Here is a 23,608-nt window from a genome sequence, read left to right as displayed (position 1 = left end):
CATGTCCTCCCCACAAATAAACAATTAAAAAAAGAAAACTCTAATGATTAATATACGTAGTCCAGCAAAACAAATTCCCAGATAAGCTGTCCAAAACAGCCATAGCAATCTTTTCAATGAGGTTCACTTATGATTACATTTTTTACCATCTCATCATAGTTTTTTCCCCCACTAGGTGATTTTTCTTAAAGTATCAGAATTTTTTTTTAATTTGAAGTAAAAAGGGTACCATTTAAAAATATATAACATAAAATGTAGTTTTACACAGTCTCATAATTTATCACAAAAAAGAGGCTTAAACTAAGTTATTTTAATTTGAAGTCATCTCATTAATGTCTGTTTAGCTTTTCTGCAGAGGCTTAATTAATGTCTTTCCTCTCCTCACTCACTGATCATGCATTATGTCAGCCTAGCTACATCTTCAGGCTGGGTATAATAAAGATAATCGCCTGGAACATTTGCTTGCTTGCTTTGTCCTAGTAATTACATTACCTCATAAGGCTTTTTTTTTACTTTTTTAAAAAAATTTATCCATCATCCCTTGAGAGATGGGGTAGAATCTTCAGTCTACTGAAGACTTTTTCTTCATGTGCACAGATTATGAAATTACAAATATATGACTGAGCTTTTAAAGAAGCTTAGCCTTTTATTCTTTATCTAAGCTAGGAAAATTTCTGAAATCCTTAGCCTTGCTACAGACTAATGATTACATGCTATACAACAGCAGCACTTGGGGCTGTTTCCAGGTTCAAAGGGGTGGGGCAATCTGAGTAATTCTCTCATTCAATCAGAATGTTCTTTCTCATTTACCGGACCCTCAGTACTTAAACTTTTTTTCTTCACGTTTTTGGTACACTGAACATGTATGGGCCAAAGCAAGCCTCTTGGGAGGTAGAAAATGGAAAGAATGAGCTGTTTCTCACAAAATCAGATCTACACAGAATCACAATCTTCAAGTTGGAAAGGACTTTATAAGCCATCTCATCCAACTCATAACTGAACAGAAATCCCCTCTATAAAGTCCTTACAACAATGTCATCCCCCCTCCACTTGAATACCTTCAGGCACCCCTTCTATTGTAAGACAGTTCTAATTATAAAGAAACAATTAGTTTAGAAGATAGGGGAAAATGTCTGTTTGTAATGTAAAAAAAAAATCATAAAAAGTTTCCATCAGCCTCTGTCACCACCAAAGGGCAGCTATGTGGTGCAGTGAATACAGAGCTAGGCCTCAAAGTCAGAAAGGCCTGAGTTCAACTCTAGACTCAGACGTTAACTAGCTGTGTGACCCCAGACAACTCACTTAACCCTATTTGCCTCAGTTTCCCCATCTGTAAAGTGAGCTGAAGGAAATAGTAAGCCACTCTAGCATCTTTGTCAAGAAAACCCCAAATGGGGTCATGAAGAGTCGGACACAACTGAAATGAATGAACAGCCACCGTCATCACTATGAAGTAACCCATCTAGCATTAGTTATTAACTTGATTTTACTGCGCATTCCGAATAAGCCACAATGTACGTCTTGACGGTAGGTAAGTGGCTATTTGGAAGAGAAAGTTACTATAACAACAATAAAATGTCAGAAAGAAAAAAGAAAGACAAGAAAGTGTTGACTTCTGACCATGACCCTTAGTCACCAAACCATTTCCGGAGAGGAATAGGGGGAAAAATTTAGTGGCAGCCCAAAAATGTCTGGCTCCTAGTTTTTTTCAGTACCTCTTTTTCAAAGACTGTTGCTACGCCTTCAACCATTTCTTTAATTGAACAGCGCCATTAAACCCAGAGCATGCAGAATGTTGCTAGAACCTTAGCAAGAGAAAGGCTGCAAATACTGTGGATGCTGCTATTACTTCCTCTAGGAGTCTATGGCACAGAAGAGGAATGCCATCAGCCACCCAGAGCTTCTGGTGGGAGTCTGGATGATCCCTAGAGTTGGGTGTCCAGGTACACAGTGAGCAGATCCAAGCATATACAAAGCCCACACAGGCTGATATGTCAGGTGCAGTGTCCCTAAATTCTTTCCTTTCCCTTTGTCCTTCCTTTCCCTTCCCTTCCTTCCTTTACCTTTTCGCTCACTACTCCCATCTTCTGAAGGGAGATAATTTTCTGTTGCAAAAGAAAGAGTAACAGAATCTTAGAGCTGTCAAGAACCTTAAAAGACATTTAGGGTCATAGAACTTAAAGGTTAAAGGTACCTTAGAAAGTATTTTAAATTATGGAGGTGAGTTAGATCCTAAAACTGAGACTCATCAAAGTTAAGTGACTTCAACAAGGTCACACAATTAGCAAGCATCCTATCTAACCCACAACCCAACACTTTGGTGTTCTTCATGACATTCCTCTGACTAGATGGCCACAGCTAAAGACTATTTTCAGGTCAGGGCTCCACAGAAAAGGTGGAATCTAATTTTCCCAGAGGCAGGTTGGTCATAGAGTGTGGCAAGCTATGTGGGGACAGCATAAATCCAATCTATTAAGCCAGGAGGGATTGACAAACTACAGCCAGCCTAGAGGCCAAATCTGACCCAACCCCTTTATTTTAAAATACATTTTATTTAAAAATGCAAAAACTGTTCTTGGCTAGAGGGTCATATAAAAACAAGCAGTAGGCCAGCTTTGGCGCAAGGGCCATAGTTTGCTAACCTCAATATTAAACCCATTATCTTTGGGAATTTCATTCTCTTCCTTGAGGATTCCCCCATCAAGGACCTGGCTACAACAGATTTTCATCTTCCTGTAACTATCCATCTTGGGCATTACCCCCCATAAAAAGGGCAAAAAGTGGCCCCAGACTAGAACTTCTAATTTAGCTGATTCTGTAGAATTAAGACTTCACAGGGTTTCCCAAGCCTATGGTACTCTGCTGCCAGAGAGAGTCTCCTATTGGCTCCATTAGACCATGCCCTCACATTGCTCCAGTGATTCATCAGGTTGCTATTTTAACTTTTCTTGTAACCTCTAAAGTTCCTTGAGGTAGAAGCTGGCCTTCCCTTTGCTAAACCATAAGCTGGGATGTAGTAATAAGCTAACCCCAGGGATGACTTGACACTGATAGGAATTCCCAGATCACTTCCTCACTGACACTCCCATTCTCCTGTCTTATGGCCCTGATTTCTCTAGGTCACAGATCATATTTCCATCCCCAGGCCTGTGGGTTCTTGGCTGTAGCTGGAAGTGTCCAATCCCATCAGGAGAGCTCCCTTCACTTGCATAGGGACAAGAACTCTATCTCTATTTGCTAAATATTTGGGGCCAATTTACTTTTAGTCTTATGCTGGGAGTCTAATATCTGCAGGATGGTTAATAATAACAAAGAAATGTTGGAGCTGACATGTGCTCCCCATGAGCCTCCAGGACCCACTGAGCTCTCTGGTTAGAAGGACCCTGTTTTTTGCTCCATTCTGAACACAATCAGATGTGCTCTAGCAACCAGTCACTACTGTGAAGTACACAGCTGTTGGGATTGGAAGCTCAATTCCGTGTGGACGGTCTCGGGCGGGTAAAAGTGGGACTTCTAAATCTTAGAGTCTTACGAGGCCCTCCATGAACAGCGGGGATTCGAGAAGGTCAGACTGAGCTAGCTCGGCTAGCTCGGGTATTTCCGCCTCTCCCCGGGAGATACGTGATGGGTGGAGTCTCCCTGCCCTCGAGGTCGTCCCGGATCTGGGCACACTATTGTTATCTAACAGCACGGTATTGAGATGCAAACTATGCGGCTGAAGGTTAAGTAGGATTGAGGAAGCCTGAAAGCTCTCTTAGCACGTGAGGAGCCAAGAGGACAGTAGGCTCCGCTTCTCTTCTTTCCTCTCTCCCCTCCCCCTCTCTCCCCGCTTGTACTTCTACTTCCAATCCCTTAAGATCTTAGCCTCCTTAGGAAATCTCCCCCTCTTCCTCCTAAGGAAGATCCCCCTGCACTTGTAACCTAGACCCTGAAATAAAGCTCAACCCTTGTTCAACTCTGGAACGTCCTTTCTCTCATATGAGCATCCGGTTTTGGCCAACCAAAGACCTCGGAGGTGAGGTAAGAAGACTCTGGTAGCCCACACAGGCCTCTAGGCCTGGCACACAGCTATCCAAGCTCCCACCCTCCATATTTTCAGTGCCCCAACTCAATGCAATGTGAGCCAGCAAGGCCCAATTCCTAACCACCAGGCCTAACAGCACTCTGTTAATCCAGGTTTGATGCCAGTACTGAGACACACATAAGTCGCTGAATAGTTAACAAAAGGTATGTACGCCTATAGTTTATGTAGAAAGGCTGGCAACAACGATACACTAGCATGAAACTTCAGCTTTGGTAGATGTGGATACCCTCATCTCCTTATGGAAATGAACAGGGTATGTATGGTCTTAGGGTACACACCAAGTCTGAGAGGCCAAGAGTCCACATGAGTGTGACTTTTTATGCCCTTAGGTGACCAGAAAGTTGCATCAAGGGACAGTCAGGTCTCATAGAAAGCTTTGTCTCTTGTCTTGTCTGAGAGACAAGACAGCTTTAGAGAAAAGTGATCCCTTTAACAGTGGAGGGGAAGGTGGCGGGTGTGGGGAAACCCTGGTAGATACCAGACAAGAACTGCTCACTAAGTAGCTCATTCAGTTCTAATTGTTAAGAATTTTTCCCTTATATTCGGCCAAAATCTACCCATCTTGGAATTCCTAGTCACTTGTTCCCGGCTCAACCCTCTATGGTCACAATGTCAAGGTCTAATTTCTCTTCCATGTCACAGCCCTTCAAATATCTGAAGATAGTTATCATGAAATTTCTAATTCTTCTCTAGGCTAAACAATCCTAGTTTCTTCAGCCATGGAACTGACAAATGACCTCTACGGTTCCTTCCACTTCCAGGATTCTATGTATCCATGAGTTTCTAATATAAAACAGTTTTGAGTCTGACCATGCTGGCCATTTCACTCTAGACATCTTCTGGCTGGCCAACGTCCCTTTTATAATTTGGCACCCAGAACTGAGCATAACATTCCAGAAGTTGTTTGATTGCTATATAGTACAGAGGAGTTACCATTTTCTTTGTCTAGAATTATTTCTATTAATACAACTTATTACTGCATCTTTAAAAACTCTAACATTTTGTTAAAAACAACATTAAACTCAATGCAAACAGGTAAACACCAACTATTTAGAAAGCATTGAACTTTTGGCAGCCACATGGCAATGTTGATACATATTATACTTGAAGTCTTCCAGATGGCCCAGTAGATAGAGCACCAGGCGTGGAGTCGGGAAGACATCTGTGCACATCTGACCTCAGACACTTACCAGCTGCATGACCCTGGACAAGTCACTTAACTTGTACCTGCCTTAGTTTTCTCAACTGTAAAATGAGGATGATAATAGCCACTACATCACAGGGTTATTGTGAGGATCAGATGGGACTATATTTAGTACAGTACCTGGCACATAGTAGGTATGAATAAATCTTTGTTTCCTTCCCTCCTTTTCAACCAAACCAGACCTAGCATATAGACCTGGAAGAGACCTGAAAGATCATCAAGGCTAGCCCCCTCCTCTTACAGATAATGAAACTGAGGGCTAGAAAAGTTAAATTCCCAAGGTTATATAGTAAGAGAGAATTTATATTTATACACACACACACACACACACACACTATTGTCTAACCACATTTCCCCCATCCAATGACATTCTGTTGTTGTGTTGTTTTTCAGTCCTGTTCAGCTTTTCATGACTCTATTTGGGTAGGGTTTTGGGGCAAAAATGCTAAAGTGGTTTGCCATTTCCTTCTCCAGTTCATTTTACAGATGAGGAAACTGAGTCAAAGAGGTTAAGTGACTTGTCCAGGGTCATGCAGTTGGTACTTGTCTGAGTCTCCCTGGAGCTCTTCAAGACTCAATTCCAACAACACCTCCTTCAGTAGGTATTTTCAGGTCTCCCACTGCTAGTGCTTTCTTCCCAGAAATAATGGTGTTCCATCTACTCTCTATTAAATTTGTAGGTACTGGGTTATTTACCAAGTGTCTCCCTCATTAGAATGTGAGCTCTTTGGGGGCAGGGACTGTCTTTCCCTTTCTTTGTATCTCTACACACAGCACAGGGTAAGTACTTAATTAATAAATGTTTATTGACTGCTGACCTCTGAACCAGTCTGTGATCTGTCTTAGAAACTCTTCGATCATTCCTTTCAGCTTTCTGATAGTTTCCAAAACTCCCAGTGTCCACTAACTCGACTGCTCCAAATGTCCCAGCTTGAACTAAGTTCTCCTATTTCCCTGCCTTATCCTGGCAGGCTAGAGATGCCCATCACATTGGCTCAGTAAGAGTAGTTGTTACATCTGTGGCCTTACCTTGTCTCTGTTTTTGCAGTGGAACGAGCAGCTGCAAAAGAAAAAGGGAAAGGAAAACTTTAGTTTAAAAATCATGGTAACATTGGTGCTCTACACATTGTGCTTTTTAAAAAAATTTTATTTTACTTTTATGGAATAAAATAAGTATTTCCATAGCATAGTACAATAAAAAAGAGGATTGCCTATGAAACTGAAAATCTACTACATACAATTTGCTATTCCTTTCAAACAAAATTATCACGTAAATTTCTTTTTATTCTTCTTTCTCTCTTGCCCTTCTTGGCCCTGCCCAACCCTAGAGATGGCTACCCTTAGACACAAATAGGGGTGTGTGTGTGTGTGTGTGTGTGTGTGTGTGTGTGTGTGTGTGTGTGTGTGTGTGTGTGTGTGTGTGTGTATGTATGTATGTGTGTATGTATATACATGTATATGTAAAATTATTATACACAAACTTCTATTTATCAGTTCTTTCTTTGGATGCAGATAGTGGCTTGTTTGGGAGTTGGGTTTTCTTGGTCTTGTTTGGGTTTTTTGCAGTTGAAGTTAAGTGACATGCCCAAGGTCACATAGCTAGTAAAGGTCAAGTGTCTGAGGTCAGATTTGAAGTCAGGTCCTCCTGACTCCAGAGCTAGCGCTCTATCCACATTTTAGAACATATAGGTTCTTTTCCTTTTTCCCTAATTATCTTTGGAAATAGACCAAGTAGTGGTATTGCTGGGTCAAAGGGTATAAGTGGTTTAATAACTCTTTTGGCGTAATTCCAGATGGCTCTCCAAAGTGGTTGGATTAGTTCACAATTCCACCAACAATGAATTATATACTGTATAATAACTGTGCAACCTTTATAAAATAACTGACAGATAAAATAACACGTCATCACCTGATAATATTGCAGAAAAAATCCATCACATTTTCCTTGTAGCAGGTCACTCACAAATTGCATCCAATTGATTTTGTTATTAAGATAACATTGATTTTTTTCCCCATTCACTTGTTACAATTTGAGGATTATGATTTCATACTCATGGTAATCTTGAGTAATGTTTTATTGCAGTGTATGTGAACACATTAACAGCAATAACAGTAATCTACCTTAAATAACATTCTATAAATAAAGAGGTCCAATTTTACAAAGGAAGTAGGGAAAACATTCCAAAGCAACCACTCAAGTTGTTTTCTTATAATTATAACATGCTACAATTTCTGCATTGCCCTACATTTCTCCTTAATAGTCCCATAATGTTTTTCCTCCTTGTCATATCTACCTGAAATCAAGACTGATCAGGGCAGTGCTCCTAGCCCATAGTTAATATAGTCATTTTAAGTAACAAAATAGGGGAAACTTTTTTTTTTGAACTATAACAGTCAAAAGCTGAAGTGATCAGATGTAAAAAGTAGATTCCAATCTTGAGTGAAAAGAGAGAAGTGTTCCTTCTCTTTCATTATCTGCTTTTACTACTATATACAAGAATTCCTATGCAGTTTCTATTTTTAAAAAACGCATACAATAAATAAGAATCTAGACCAGAGGTGAGACCAGACGGTAGACAGTGGTGTTTTCTGGGTAAAGGTTAGGTCATGCCTGTCTCTTCAGTTATGAAGAAGAAAGACACACGTATGACATCATTAAATGCCTATAAATAGATTGTGGTTTTTCTCCTAAAGCTCTAATAAGAATTAACAGAACTCCTTCTGTCTCCAATTGCAATCCCTTTGTAATGTGGCAGCTTTGAGGCATCTGGGTGGCACAGTGAAAAAAGCGATGAGATTAGAGTCAGTAAGACCTTAGTTCAAATTTGGTCTCAGACACTTAGTAACTGTATGACAATGGGCAAGACACTTACCCATTGTTTACAGTTTCCTCAGCTGGAAAATAAGAATAATAACAGTAGCTATCATAGATTTGTCAGAGTAATCAAATGAGTATTTGCAAAGTACCTAGCACATAGTAGGTACTATAAAAATGATTATTATCTCCCTTCTCATCTCCCTTTAAGACTGAAATCCCTAAATTCCACCAGATAAATCTTATATGTATCTGGAATATTTCAGAAATGTAATTTAAATCCTGTATATTCAGATCTTTGCATAATAAGCTATTGTTAGTTCTACCACATTATTATTTTGGGGAGACAGATTTTCTAAGACTCATTATTTTCCTTGGGAGATCTGACTTTTACTTCCTTAGGGTACATTGTTACTTCTTTAGGATGGTTAATTTAATTTATGTCAATGGATTCCATGCTTCAGGTAGAGGTTGAGGAAGTCCAACATCACTATCAATACTAAGAAGTGATATCTGTAAAGAAACTTAGACTACTACAAAACACGGACAGAAGCACAATTTCTGTCAGACTGGCTACTTATCAAGCTAAGGAAAAGGTAGAATCTTATAGGTAGATGGTAATTTTACCAATTTTCCTGTTTTCTTTTTAAGGTGACTACATTTCTGGTTAGATATACTCAAATTCCACAATTGTGAAAGGCTGAAAATAATAGGATGAGAGGATCTCGTCTCTGTCAGTTTTTAGTCACCTACTGGACTGTGAAAGAGGATCTTTTCTCTCTGTCATGTTAATATATTTATAAAGCTTAAGTTTCATTTTTAAATGCAGAATTCTCATATGTCAGAAAACAGCCAATGAAAGTGGAAAAAAGTGAATATGATTAAAATTTTCACCTTTTGTCTTTTTATGTGTTAATTTTCTTGGCTAAATAATTTTTCCTCTCTTTTAGAGAATAGGCCTTTTAGACACTCTGTAAGGACGTCTATTGTCAATTATCAGTGTCCAAAAAAAATCATTATAATTCATGAAGCAGGATTCTGATTATACTTCTGTTTTGAAAGACAATAAATATTTTTAAATGAGACCATATTCATTGACTGAAGGTTTCAAGCATTTAAGGAAAACCAAAATCTTTAAACTTAAAAGATACTTATTGAAACTCGTATAGATTTTTATTTTTTTCATGAGCATTGATGGCATTAATCAAGACAGAATATAAATTATAAAAGTTGATAGCAGATAGGCGAACAGAATTACAAATTTCAAAATTTATTTATTGATCTTGTCTTTAACAATATCTTTCTGACATTAGCATATAGTTCACATTAACGTGTACTTTTCATGAAACAAACTTGTTTACAACAGTAAGATAGTTTCAAAAATGATCATTCATTTACTTCAATGCAACAAATATTTTTAAAGGACTTCTACGTATAAGGTTCTGCGCTATCCTCTAGGAATACAAAGTTAATATGAAATAGCCTCAGCTCTCAAGGAGCTTGAAATTTAATGTAGGGAAATGATGGTCAAAGGATATGAACAGGCAGTTTTCAAAGGAAGAAATCCAAACTATCAACAGTCAGTCATATGAAAAAATGCTCCAAATGACTAATAATAAGAGAAACAGAGAAAAAAGGCATACCTATACACTATTGGTGGAGCTGAGAACTGGTACAGCTATTCTAAGAAGCAATTTGAAATTAGGCCCTCCAAATCACCAGACTACCTACCCTTTAACCCATGTGAAACCTCTGCTAGGCCTATATCCCAAAGAGATAAAAAAAGAGGAAACGGCAGAACTTGGTACCCCTGTGAGGTATACAACTATCCAAGTTCCCTACCCTCCACATTTGCAGGGCCCCAACTCAATTACAATGCCAGCAACAAGGCACAAACATATTTATAACAAGGCACAAAAATATTTATAGCAGCTATTTTTATAATGAGAAAAAACAGAAAGCAAAGGGGCTGTCCATCAACCATGGAATAGCTGACTAAATTTTGTTATGTAAATGTAACAGAATACTATCGTGCTGTAAGAAATAATGAAAGGATGAAACCTAGCAAAATTTTTATGAACTTGTGTGGCATGAAATGAACAGAACCAAAATGATATTTTTTACAGTAACAAGAACACTATAAAATCACTTTGAAATATTTGAAGAACTCTCATCAGTAATAATGACCAAACACAATTGCAGAGAGGTGGATGGAGAGGTAATGAACTCAAGATGCAGAATAGACATACAATTCAGACACTAACAAAGAGGAAATTTGTTTTAGATGCCTATGTATATTTCTCACAAAGATTTTTTTAATCAGAGGGAGGAAGTAGGAGAAGCATGAGGAAGAAAAAAATAAATGTTCATTGAAAATCAAATTTTTAAAGAAAGAAATTAATGGGAAAAATGGAAGGTCAAGTATACAAATAAGTATAAAGGAAGTAATATAAGGGCAAAAGAAAGATCCAGGCAAAATGCTATGGGAAATTTGAGGAGAAAGATCACTTTCAAATGAGAGGTTTGGTCAGAGAAGACTTGGTGGAGGAAAAAAAACCTCAGATGGGCCTTGAAGGAAGAAACTTCATTCAATGAGGAGGGAATGGTGGAATCTCTTCCAGGCATGGAGTAATAGCACAGAGACTAGAGAGGTCTGGGAAGATGAGACTGGGAGAAAGAGAGCAGTCCAGTTTGACTAGATTGTAGGATGTATGTAAGGGATTCATTTAAGATAAGCCTGTACAGGTAGGTCGGACCTCAAATACCAGGGTAAGGAGTTTATATTTGATCAAAAAGATTGAGGTCATTGGCAATGAATTCTCAATTCCACTCTTCTAATCCTTTTTCCTTCCTTCTAGTCTCAGAGAAAGAGGTGTTTCTTCTCAAGGAAGTTAATCTGTACTCTCAGTCTCTTCTGTAGCCTTGCTCCATTATTTCATCACTTCTCTCAGTCTTTCCCTCCCCATTGGATCCTTTCCCTCAGACTAGAAACATACTAAGAAGTTTGGAGGGGAGAGGATTCTGGGTACATGGAGGAGTAGGTAAAAAAAATCTTTTGACTCTCCAAATTCCCTCCACAGAAAAAGACAGAACATATATATAGATATGATATAGACACATAGATAGATAGATATGAACATACATAAATATATATACACACAGATATATATATAGAGAGAGATGTATATATCTATATCTATATATCTGTGTGTGTATCTTCATGTTTAATTGTGGCCTTCTTTAGGGGTCCAAGAGGGGAAAAAATAAAGTAAAAAGTGCACAACAGAGAACAAAAGAAAGCCAACAAGGAAGCAAAGAAAAGCTGGCAGCTTTGAAAATAATGTGTAGTCTTTATTATATAGGTTTTCTTGAAATGAAAATTTATTGTTTTATAGTGAATCCTCTCTTATGGTCTGCTGTGTCCATGGCAATGCTTCTTTTTTTCTTTCTCTTATTTTGTATTTAAGTTTAAAATTTTAAAAATTTACAAAAAAAAATTATGAGACACCAAAGGGTTTTGAGAAGTGTAGCATAATCTTAGCCCTGTGTTAGGAAGACCACTTGGGCAGGAGGGTGAAAGAAGATGTGGAGAGAGGACAAACTAGAAAAAGGATACTAAAGGATACAAACTAGAGAAGATACCATTTACAGTAGGGGAGGTGAGAAGAGATGTAGTCCTGATTTTGGATAACTGAAGCCATGGGAGAAGAAAAAATTCCTGAAACAGAGAGTACAGACAGAAGAAAGCAGAAGCAGTACAGAAAGCATTGCATGCAACAGATATTGCAGAGAGAGGAATGAGATCTGCCAACTGCTGAAGAAAAGGGAAGAGTCAAAACTTTACTGTGAAGTCCAGTCTGTGTGACTAGAAGATGGCAGTAACACTAGCAGAAACAGAAAAATCATAGGAAGGGTCAAATTTAGGATAGAATCACATCTATAAAATTAGATTATACTAGATGGCTTCTAAAGTCCTTTCTAACTCTTGGTTTACGATAATAGAATGAAAAGAAAATATACCTTGGATGGTACAGAAATCATCCAGGCTAATCTCATCACTTTATAGATATGAAAATTGAGACCTAGAGGAGTTAAGTGATTAATCTAATGTCATAACAAACAGTGAGCAGCAGTGCCAAGATTGACCCATGTCAATCTAACTCCAGATACATTGTTCTAGTGTAAATTCATTTTTAAACATGTAGGGTTTGAGGTACTTTTAGGATTATATATTCACCAGATAGTCAGAAAGAATGTACTGGAAGTCTGGGAGAGAGGTTGGAAATAGAAATACAGATGAATGATTCTTCTACATAGAGGTGATAAAAGGGGAACATGGAAGCCATCTGTAGTAGATAAGGTTACCCAAGGAGAGTTTAGAGGAGATAAAATGGCCTAGTAAGAACCTTGAGTAATACTGACATTTACTGACAATTTGAAAGAGGAACAGCTAGTAAAAGAAAAAAGAAGTGTCCAGAGAGGTAGGAGAATTACGGTACAAAAGTACCATGTTATGGCAGCCAAGGAAAGTGAAGATATCACAAAGAAAGGGGTGTTCTACAGTGCTAAATACCATGGAGAGATTCAAGGAGGATGGGGAGACAACTAGATTTGGGGATATGGAGGTAATGAATGACCTTGGAGAGAGCTCTTCAGTACAGTAGGCTGCATAATGCTGAGGAGTAAGTAGGTGACAAGAAAGGAGAAGACAAGGAAGTTCAGACTATTCTTTCTAGGCATTCAACAGTGAAGATGGGGAAAGAAAAAGAATGATAGCTTAATGGGATGGCAAAGCTACCACTCGGGTTAGTTTTTAATATTTTTGTTTGCCTTTTTGTTTCCTTTTTAGTATGTTTAGTCTGAGGAAAAGGCTCCAACAGGAAGAGAAAAACTGAGAGAAGTGATGAAATAATGGTATAAGACTGTAGGGGAGACTGAGAGTACACGTTGGCTTCTTTAAGAAGGGCTGCATCTTCCTCTGAGACTGAAAGGAAGGAAGGAGGATTAGAGAAGTGGAATTAAGAGAGTTCCTTGCCAATGACCTCAAGCTTTTTGGTCAAATAGGAGGCAAGGTGATTTGTTGAGATTAAAGAGGTATATGAGTGTGAAGTTGGGGGTTGGAAGGAGAAAGTTTTAAACAGTGCTGGGAGAGTGTGAAAAGGAGTGGATAAGACATTAATAAAAAAAAGATTTCCATGCTTCAGCTAGGGCCTAAATATTAGAAAGCAGATTTTGCAGCTGACAGAAAGCAGAAAGAATAATTTTGTGGTTTTCTCTAGGTATCAGCAGCAGTCATGGAGGGAGGCAGAAGTTAGTCAGGTCTGAGGGTCAGCAGGGCTGAGAAGGTGGAAGGTCAAGGAAACAAGGGCCTGAAGTATAAAGAAAAGAAGAGAACTCTATTGATTTAGCTGACTACGCGCAGAGAGGAAAGTAAAACCAGAACAGGGCTGACAAATTTGGAGAAAGGAGAAGAATCAAGGGCCTTCCTATGCCGGAATCAGTAGCCATTATGTAAAATGTTTTCTCAAACGGAAACCCCAACAAAGTGACTCTTGACCACCAAGAATTCCAGTCAAACGTTAAAATTTCCAATTAACTAGGCATCTAGGAAATTTTAAATATACACTAAAATATTTTACATAGAGTATATAGTACCGTACACTTTTATTAAGAAGTGGCTATCTTAGCCATAAAACACCAAAAATAATTTCTTGAAAACTTGTGTACGTGAAATGCCAGTCAAGCTTGATTACTACAAATAAGCTGGTGTGTGGGTTCCCACTCTGCCATTTGGTTGAGAAGGTTGCCATCTACTGGAATAACACAGAAACTGAAGGCTTACCTCCACTATTTAAGACCTTATTATATAGATAGTACTAATACCCATATTATTTATGTCATAGCTTAATATCCTCTTTGAGAAAGTAGCTCAAGATTGGTGATGGGGGCAATTGGAATGCTCGGTGTTTTGGGGTGGGGGTAGGGGACAAGGGGGGAGAAAATTTGGAGCCCAAAATTCTGTGAAAATGAATGTTAAAAATTAAATAAATAAATAAATTTTTAAAAAAAGAAAAAGTAGCTCAAAAAAATGTGAAATGAGCAAATTTAGAGAATTCTCCCCAAAAGTTTACATGGACTTGTGGTAGAGCATTCCAAGCTTGTATTGGTCTTGTCAGTCACAATCTGACACTCTGTAACTTGACTCTAACATAGTAGGGTCATTACGGTACTCTTCGAGAACAAAAGACAATACAGTAGAACCAGTGAAAGGAAAGTGTTATAACAGCTAAGCCCAATAGAGCCCCATAAACTACTTGGTCACAAATCAAGTTCCTCTAAACTTTAAAGTCTAAAGATACAGCTGTGGTATAAATTAGTCTTGTCACATTATTCAAGGAGCTATGACAGGAACTACCTAAACTATCCTTATTACTTCAACACTTACCTTTATAAAAAAAATTTTAAATAAAGAAAAATGATTACCCCTATCCAACTGCTCTCCAACTATTATTTCTCAACCCCCCTTTTCAAAAATTTTGCCTCATTGAAACAATAATAATAATTTTAAAGGTACTATATCTAACCTGAGAAGTATCCTTAAGGAAAGGTATGATAAATTTTGTCTTGCACTGCTCTTATCCACTGGTACCTTCATTTCCCCCTTTCCCTAAAGTATATATACTCTTCCAGAGAGTCCATAGCAGAAGGTCCATAGTTGTTGGAAAAGCATGAAACTAAGAAGAAGGTAGTTGCACTAAATGGTGTTTAAAATGCCTGTAGGGGCTATATGTATACTGTTATTAAAACTAAAAGATTAAACTGTCCCTTCCACATCCTTCAATTTAATTTGATTCAACAAAAACACTTATCAAATGTATGCCATGTGCCAGGTTGCACAAAAGTGGTTGCCCCTAGGTATTTTCAGCTTCAAGAATGTCCCTAATGTTCATTATAATCAGATTTCCCTTGTATAACAACCAAAAATTATGGTTAAAGTATTATGCTAGCTGCCAATGTAGGACATATAAACATTAAATAAAGCACTATCCTTGTTCTTAAAGTACTCCATTGAGATACTTTAACCAATTTCCCATTATGCTCTGTTTCAGTTCTATAATACTTTCCACAAATCTCTCCTAAAATGGTGATGATGGGAAAATAAATTTGAATGTTTCAAAGATCTATCGCATCATGGATGTGGGAACTCCTGTAACTTAATGGTCTTCTAGGATTCTGGGGCTGAAAAATTCATTGCCCTTCAGTCTCTCTGAACTTAGCTGGCCTAGTCCTCAGACAACAGACAAGGACATTAACCTATATTTGAGGCTTTTCCAACTTAGCAGGACCTTGTAGAGCTTACCTTCCACTTAGCATAACCCTCGAGAATCCAGAATCACTTTTGCATCATGATTGTCAAGGAAGGCTTTAGTAAAGGAACAAAATAAAGACACAAAGAACTTGAATGACATCAAATTCCTCTTGCCTCATTCTCTTCCTCCTAATATACTAATTATCCCTACTACTTATTTAAGTGTGTGTTTAAATGCATATTATATACATTCATTTTACATGTATATGTATGTATCTTTTCTCTCCTACTAGATTATAAGATCCTGAAAGGAAGAAATTTGATCTTAAAGGCAGCATAGTACATTGAAAAGAAGTTTGCAACTTATCTGTCTGACCCTGGGCAAGTAATTCAATCCCTGCACTTGAGTTTCCTCCCCTTTTAAATGAGGAAGTTGAACGAGATGAGGTCCTGTTCAGATCTAAATCTCTGATCCTATTTCTTTATATCTCAGCACCCAAACACGATGGATGCATTTTAGATAGGAGATACTCAATATGTTTGTCAACTGATCTCTCACCCCAGTCCATACTTTTGTAGATGAGGTTGATATTATTCACCCAGTGAGTAGAACATGAACTATATAGGTTTTCTTTTTAGTAGTAGTAGCAAAATTCCAGGATTTGCACTGTTTCAATCACATTCTCTTATCAGAGTGTCTTTCACCTTTAGCACCCCCTCCTCTCCATCCCTTCACCTAAAAATAGAAATTTAAAGTGTATTCCTCGCTTCATTGCAGATGTGAGAGGCTATGAGTGTGAAAGATTGCACATACTGTTGCTATGTTGGTTGGTTTTACTGTTTTGTTTTTTTTTTTCTATTTTACTTTCATAAAAGGAGAGAAAGATATTTAGAAACAAATGTGACAAACACAAAAGGCATACGTTAAAAAAACAAAATTAAAAAGAAGTTCAAGGTGCAAACAGAGCAAGCTAACTAGTTTAGGGCTGAAGTCACAACTTCTAGCAACTACTCCAGCCAAGTTTTTATACAGTCGTTTTTTCAGTCCTGTCTGACACTTTGTGACTCCATTTGGGTTTTTTCTTTGATATTTGTGCAAAAATACTGGAGTGAACTTAGCCAACCACAAAATTGGATCTAGGCAAAGAAATGGATTGGAAGTAATCCTTTAACAAGTAAAAGATGAATTGCAGAAATCTTTATAATCTCCAGAGAGACTGTTACATAGGAGAAACAAGCCAGGAGGAAATGAGTTAAAAGACTGAAATTGACCCAGCAATATAATTTCTAGGGCTAGATCATAAAAATGGGAAAAGGTCCCACATGTACAAAAATATTTATAGCATCTCTTTTCATGGAGGCCATGAACTGGAAATCAAGGGAATGCCCATCAATTGGGGAATGGCTGAACAAGTTGTGGTATATGAATGTAATGGAATATATTGCTATAAGAAATGGCAATCAGTCGAACTTCAGAAAAACCTGGAAAGATTTATATGAACTGACCCTGAGTGACATAATTAGAACCAGGAAAACATACACAGTAACAGCCACAGTGTGCAAGGACTGGTTTCTGATAGACTAAGCCCTTCACAGCAATGCAAGGACCTAAAACATTCCCAAAGGACTCTTGAAGCAAAATGCCATCCATATCCAGAGAAAGAGCTATGGAATCAGAATGCAGAATGAAGCAGACTATTTTCTCCTGTGTTGTGTGTTGGTTTGGTTTGGTTTTTCTCAGGTTCCTCCCATTCCTTTTCATTCTTCTATGCAACATGACTAATGGGAAAATGTGTTTAATAAGAATGTATGTGTAGAGCCCATTTAAGACTGCAAGCTGTCTCAGGGAGGGAAGAGGGAGGGGAAGAAAATTTAAGACTTATGGAAGTGATTGTTGAAAACTGAAAACGAATTAATTAAATTTTTGTAGAAGACTGAAACGTATTTGTCCTAACAACAGTTAGCCTTTTAAGTTTGCAAAAGGTCAGTTTGAAAGACTGGGAATGGGGAGAAAAATCAGCTACCAGACAATACCACTCAATTTCCCAGCTTGATGAACTGAAGTTCCTGGAGCAGAGTGGTCACCTAGTCCAGTCTTGTCATTTTACAGAGGATCCTCCGAAGGGTTACATGACGCGGCTAAGACCACCCAAGTATTAAGTAGCACGGCTGGCATTGGAACCCCAATCCTCACGACTCTACATCCTGTGCTTTTTCCGCTCCCCCACGCCACGTCTGGTAGCTAGTACTCTCCTTGCTAAACACCGCCCTGGGGTCGCCGGGGGACGGCCCCACTCCACCCCCATACGTGGCCCCCCAGTCCCCCGGCCGCCCTCTGCCCGGGCTCCCGAGCCACGTACCATTGCTCACAGGTCTAGTCTTAGGAGACCGCGCAGACCGCTCCGTCTGACATAAGAATTCCATGCATGCCCCCAGGTTCCAGACGTCCCGAGGCGCAGGCTTTGGCCGCAGACAGCAGCAGCCGCTCTTTCTGCCAGGGCCGCCGCTGTCGGGGGTGCCTGCTGATGTTGTGGCTGGTGCTGTTTCCCGAGCCCTGGCTCGCGCTCTCCTTGGTGCTGCTGTTGTCGGGTTGCCAAGGGGACCCTCACGCGTGCGCGTGCGCTCAGGCCTCTACCCCTCCCCCGTCACCCTGCGCTCGGCTCGCTCCGCCCCCGGGACTTGGTTCCACGGCTGGAGCCCGAGTGCCCGGTGCTAGCGGAGAGCGCTGTCTGAGAGATGCTTGGATGCACGGGCGGGGCGTCGTGCCAGGTACTGCCCGGCTCCTCCGAGAGGCCGGCTACTGTTCTGAAGCTAATCCTTGCTAGGGGACCCTAAGGTCTGATACCGCAGGTCACCTGGGGAGACTAACTCTTGGTCTAGTGGTCTAGTCTTAGACACCACATTACTGCCACCCCCAAAATCGTAGACGAATGGCTAGCACTTGTACGGCACTTGAAGGTATCATATATATAATATATATACACACACACACATATATACACATGTACATTATACATAATATATAATAGGTGCCATTGTTATCCCCATTTTACAGACGAGGACACTGAAGCTAAGCGAAGTCAGGTAATTTGCCCAGGGTTAGTTACTACCACCGCTAAGTGGCTGCAGAAGAATTTGAATTCAGGTCTACTTGATTCCGAGTTCAGTGCTCCATTCACGATTATACTACCTAGCTTCTAATGCATCTACATTAGCTTAGATCTGGAAAGGACCTTGGCAGTTATCTAATTTCCCTTCATTTTATTTACAGCTAAGAAAAATGAATGATTTGCCTAAGGGTCATGCGTCAGAGGCAGGCTTTGAACCCAGGTTCGGTGATTAGAGCTCTTTTCTGTATGCTACATTACCACGGTTGGCTCATATTATAGGATTTACAGCTGCAAAGGATCTTGGCACTCCACTAGGGGAAAGTCTGATGTATCAATCAATCAGTGAGCATTAATTAACTTATGGCACTGGGCTAAGCCTTGGGGACATTGCAAAGAGAAAAATATGCAACAATCGCTATTGGAAGGGCTCCGACTTTTGTGAGTGTTGGGGGAGGGGGGATATATGCATATGTATATATAAGTACTGGGAAAGAGACCTGTGAGTTCATTGCCAATGTGGTTACCACCTTCTCTGTAACTTCAAGTCTTAGACTTTACTTCAGTAAAAGGTTAAGTGACTTGACCAGGGTCACATAGCCAGTTAAATATCAAAGGAAGAACCTAAAGTGAGGTTTTTCCTAGTTACAAAGCTGGTTTTCTATTCACTACACCATTCTGAAGCCCCATGTCCATAAATTTATGTATACACAGGATAGAGAGGGCAGTGTGGTGAAAAGGGTTTTGATATTGGAGGATACCTGAGTTTGAGTCCTTCCGACACTTCCCATCACAGAACTTAGAACCAGAAGGAACCTTAGAAGTCCAAACCCCTTTGTTTTACAAAATGAGGTACCTGAATCCCAGATAAGTGATTTGCCCAAAATCACATAGGCAATAAGTATCAGTTCCAGAATTCAAACCCAGGTCTTCTAATTCCAAATCCAGCGCTCTTTCCATAGCAGAAGGCTGCCTCTATCTAATTAAATAAATATGAGTTACCTCTGTGTCATCTAGCAAATGTAGCCAGTCTACTTGAAGTGAAATTCACTTCTGTCAGAAAATATGAGCCTCAAGGTACCAAACATATGAAAGGACCTGTGGACGGCAAAATACTTCTTCCACATGTTCAGTGGTCTTCTGGATTTGTCTCATTTCCAGCCATCTTGAGGCACAGATGTATCACTAGTCATCTTCTGCCATGGTCTCTGAACTATGAGATCCCAAGTCTTAAGGATCCAGAAACCTTGTAAAGATTTCACCAAATGGAACCTATATCCATAGAATCATAAGATCACAGATTTAGAGCTCAAGGAGAAGTTAGAGATCAGTGAGTCCAGCCCTCTCATTGTACAGGTGAGAAAACAGGACCAGAAAAGCTGCCATTTTTCCAAGGTCACCTAGAGTTAAGTAATAGAATTGGAATATAAACCCATGTCCTCTGACTCAAAATTCAGTGTTCTTTCCACTCTTCTCAGGGTAACAAAAGAGGTCTCTGTTTTGGGGCACTAAGATTAAGAGCCAGGAGTCAAGTGACTTGTCCTACATTCAGGATTCATTTTTTTGTGTGCATCACTAGACAGTTATCTCATGCAGAATATGAGCTCTATATTGCCCCACCTTCCTATTGCCAATCATGTCATGCCAATCCCAACCCTGGATTATTCCTATCCTCCACTTTCTATTCACATGTTGCTAGAACAGAGCTAGAGAAAATCAAGAAACAAAGCTAACTGGGTCCAAAACAAAGTTATGCTGCATAATTTCAACTGGGTCCTCACTGCAGCAAGGTAATCCTTTCACATCTCTCCACTCAATTCCTTATCTTAACCACCATGGTTATTACAAACCTTTTCATTATCCTCATGCCTCTCACCTTACCCCTTCCCCTCACCCTCTCCACAAACTCTGTAATTCAGGTACACTCATCTTCTTACTATTCTTGGAACATGACCCTCCCTTTCCCAACTCCACACTTTGCACTGGCTATCTCCCATGCCTGGAATGATGTCCCTCACTCTATCTCTTAGCTTCTTTCAATTCTCATCTTAAATTCCACCTTCTGCTGGCCTTTCCTGGTTTCCCAGTCCCTCCACCACCCCCCTAGCCCCCACATTCCCTCAGAAATGACTTATCTACTCTGTATATATCTTGTATATATCTAGTTACTACATGATGGCTTTCTTTTTAGACCGTGAGGTTCTTGAGGGGCAGGACGTTTCGTTGTTTTTTTGTTTTGTTTTGTTTTTTTACTTTTCATTGTTTTCCTGGCACTTAGCTTAGTGCCTAAGACATAGTAGGTAATTTATAAATACTTGTTGACTATGACCCCAGGGCAAATTATCTAAGTCCTCTAAGGATCCATTTCTACATCTGTAAAATAGGAATAATGCCTGCAGTATTCAACCCTAGAGATTATTGTGAGGAGCAAATGTGAGTTTAGCAAACCTTAAAGGCATTATTATGTAAAAACTGGCTAATAGGGGGCAGAGCCAAGATGGCGAAGTAGAAAGACGCACATACACATAGCTCCGAACCCACAAACCACAGAACGGCAGAGGGGACTAACCCAGGGCGAATTCTGCACCCAGAGACCACGGAATATTGGAGCGAGGGAGATTTCTGTTCCGGAGAGACCTGCAAACCTCTCACGGGGGGACCTTCGCGCCGTGGACTGGGCGCCAGAGCGGGTAGCAGAGAGCAACCATACCGCAGCAGCAACACCGTGAGAAAAAGATCCGAGAGGGCTACGGGACGGGATCTCCAGCGGCCACGCGGGTCCCCCCACCCACAGAGGGACCAGCAAACCTCTCGCAAAAGGTCCGTCGCGCTGCAGACGCGGTGCCCAGCCCGGACCTGCGGCGGCGGCGGCCACGGCTCCGAGAGGCACAGATCTGAAAGGGCTCCAGAGGCGGGATCTTCAGCGGCAGCACGGGCCCCCCCACCAACAGGTGACTGACGGGGGTAGGTGAGAGAGTCTCTTTGGCAGGTTGAGAGGGGAGTGAGGTGCCCCCAAGGCTCGGCCCCCCCCCCCCCCGGGAGATAGAAGCTGAGAGGCGGCTACAGACAGGGGCTCCCCAAACGGGCGAGAGCCTGGATCCATTGTGGAAGGTCTGTGCATAAACCCCCTGAGGGAATTGAGCCAGAGAGGCGGCCCTCCCCCTGACCTCAGCACCTGAGCCTAATTTAACACTGAATAACAGCCCTGCCCCCGCCAAAAATCCTAAGGCGGGAAGCAGCATTTGAATCTCAGTCCCCAAACGCTGGCTGGGAGGACCAGGAGGCGAGGTGGGTGTGAGGAGAACATTCAGAGGTCAGGTCACTAGGTGGAGAAAATGCCAAGAAAAGGGAAAAGAAATGAAACTATTGAAGGGTACTTTATCGGAGAAAAAACACTTCCTCCCTTCCTCTCTGATGGGGAGGAACAAGGCTTCCCATCAGGCAAAGACACAGAAATCGAGGACTCTGTGTCCCAGCCCACCCAATGGGCTCAGGCCATGGAAGAGCTCAAGAGGAATTTTGAAAATCAAGTTAGAGAGGTGGAGGAAAGACTGGGAAGGGAAATGAGAGGGATAAGGGAGAAGCATGAAAAACAGATCAGCTCCCTGCTAAAGGAGAACCAAAAAAATCTTGAAGAAATTGGCATCTTGACAACTAGCCTAACTCAGCTTGCAAGGGAGGTGCAAGGGGCCAATGAGGAGAAGAATGCTTTCAAAAGCAGAATTAACCAAATGGAAAAGGAGATTCAAAAGCTCACTGAAGAAAATAGATCTTTCAAAACTGGAATGGTACAGATGGAAGCTTTGGACTTTTCGAGAAAGACAGATATCTCAGAACATACCACGCAGATTCGAAAAATGGAAGATAATGTGAAATATCTTATTGGAAAAACAACTGAAATGAAAAATAGAATCAGGAGAGACAATGTAAAAATTCTGGGACTACCTGAAAACCATGATCAAAAGAAGAGCCTAGACGTCATCTTCCATGAAATTATCAAGGAAAACTGCCCTGAGATTCTAGAACCAGAAGGCAAAATATATATTCAAGGAATCCGCAGAACACCGCATGAAAGAGATCCAAAAAGAGAAACTCCTAGGAGCATTGTGGCCAAATTCCAGAATTCCCAGGTCAAAGAGAAAATATTGCAAGCAGCTAGAAAGAAACAATTTAAGTATTGTGGAAATACAATCAGGATAGTACAAGACCTGGCACCTTCTACATTGAGGGATAGAAGGGAATGGAATAGGATATTCCAGAAGTCAAAGGAACTAGGACTGAAGCCAAGAATCACCTACCCAGCAAAACTGAGTATAATACTTCAGGAGAAAAAATGGTCTTTCAATGAAATAGAAGACTTTCAAATTTTCCTGATGAAAAGACCAGAGCTGGAAAGAAAATTTGACTTTCTAACACAAGAATGAAGAGAACCATGAAAAGGCGAACAGCAAAGAGAAATCATAAGGGACTTACTAAAGTTGAACTGTTTACATTCCTACATGGAAAGACAATATTTATAACTCTTGAAACATTTCAGTATATGGGCACTGGGTGGGAGTTCACACACACACACATGCACACACGCACACATACATAGAGACAGAGTGCACAGAGTGAATTGAAGAGGATGGGATCATATCTTAAAAAAAAAAATGAAATCAAGCAGTGAGAGAGAAATATTGGGAGGAGAAAGGGAGAAATTGAATGGGGCAAATTATCTCTCATAAAAGAGGCAAGCAAAGACTTATTAGTGGAGGGATAAAGAGGGGAGGCGAGAGAAAATCATGAGGTCTACTCTCATCACATTCCACTAAAGGAAAGAATATAATGCACATTCATTTTGATAGGAAAACCTATCTCATAATACAGGAGAGTGGGGAACAGGGGCACAAGCAGGATGGGGGGGAGGATAGAGGGGAGGGCATGGGGAGGAGAATGCAATACGAGGTCGACACTCATGGGGAGGGAAAGGACCATAAGAAAATAGAAGTAATGGGGGACAGGACAGGACGGAGGGAAATATAGTTAGGCCTATACAACACAACTAGTATGGAAATCATTTGCAAAACTAAACAGATATGGCCTATAT

At 40.2% G+C, this 23,608-nt stretch overlaps 1 protein-coding gene across 3 annotated transcripts in view; it reads right to left on the bottom strand.

Moving 5' to 3' along the window:
• Window positions 1-18,035, bottom strand: part of SPMAP2L (sperm microtubule associated protein 2 like) — a 64,637-nt gene extending 46,602 nt beyond the window's left edge. Inside the window, exons 1-2 of one of the 3 annotated variants that reach the window (XM_072620841.1) lie at window positions 17,773-18,035; window positions 6,318-6,348 (exon numbers count right to left, since the gene is read on the bottom strand). In XM_072620841.1, coding sequence (XP_072476942.1) covers window positions 6,318-6,348; window positions 17,773-17,836 — 95 coding nt within the window. In that variant the 5' untranslated portion in view covers window positions 17,837-18,035. Of the gene's footprint in view, window positions 1-6,317; window positions 6,349-15,463; window positions 15,511-17,772 lie in introns of those variants that run through there. The other 2 variants (XM_072620839.1, XM_072620840.1) reach the window with 2 other exon arrangements.
• Window positions 18,036-23,608: the final 5,573 nt, after the last annotated feature.

Source organism: Notamacropus eugenii, chromosome 6, assembly GCF_028372415.1.
Source record: "Notamacropus eugenii isolate mMacEug1 chromosome 6, mMacEug1.pri_v2, whole genome shotgun sequence".
Lineage (NCBI taxonomy): Eukaryota > Metazoa > Chordata > Mammalia > Diprotodontia > Macropodidae > Notamacropus > Notamacropus eugenii.
Note: the sequence above shows the minus strand (reverse complement) of the source record. Positions and strands in the feature narration are given on the sequence as shown.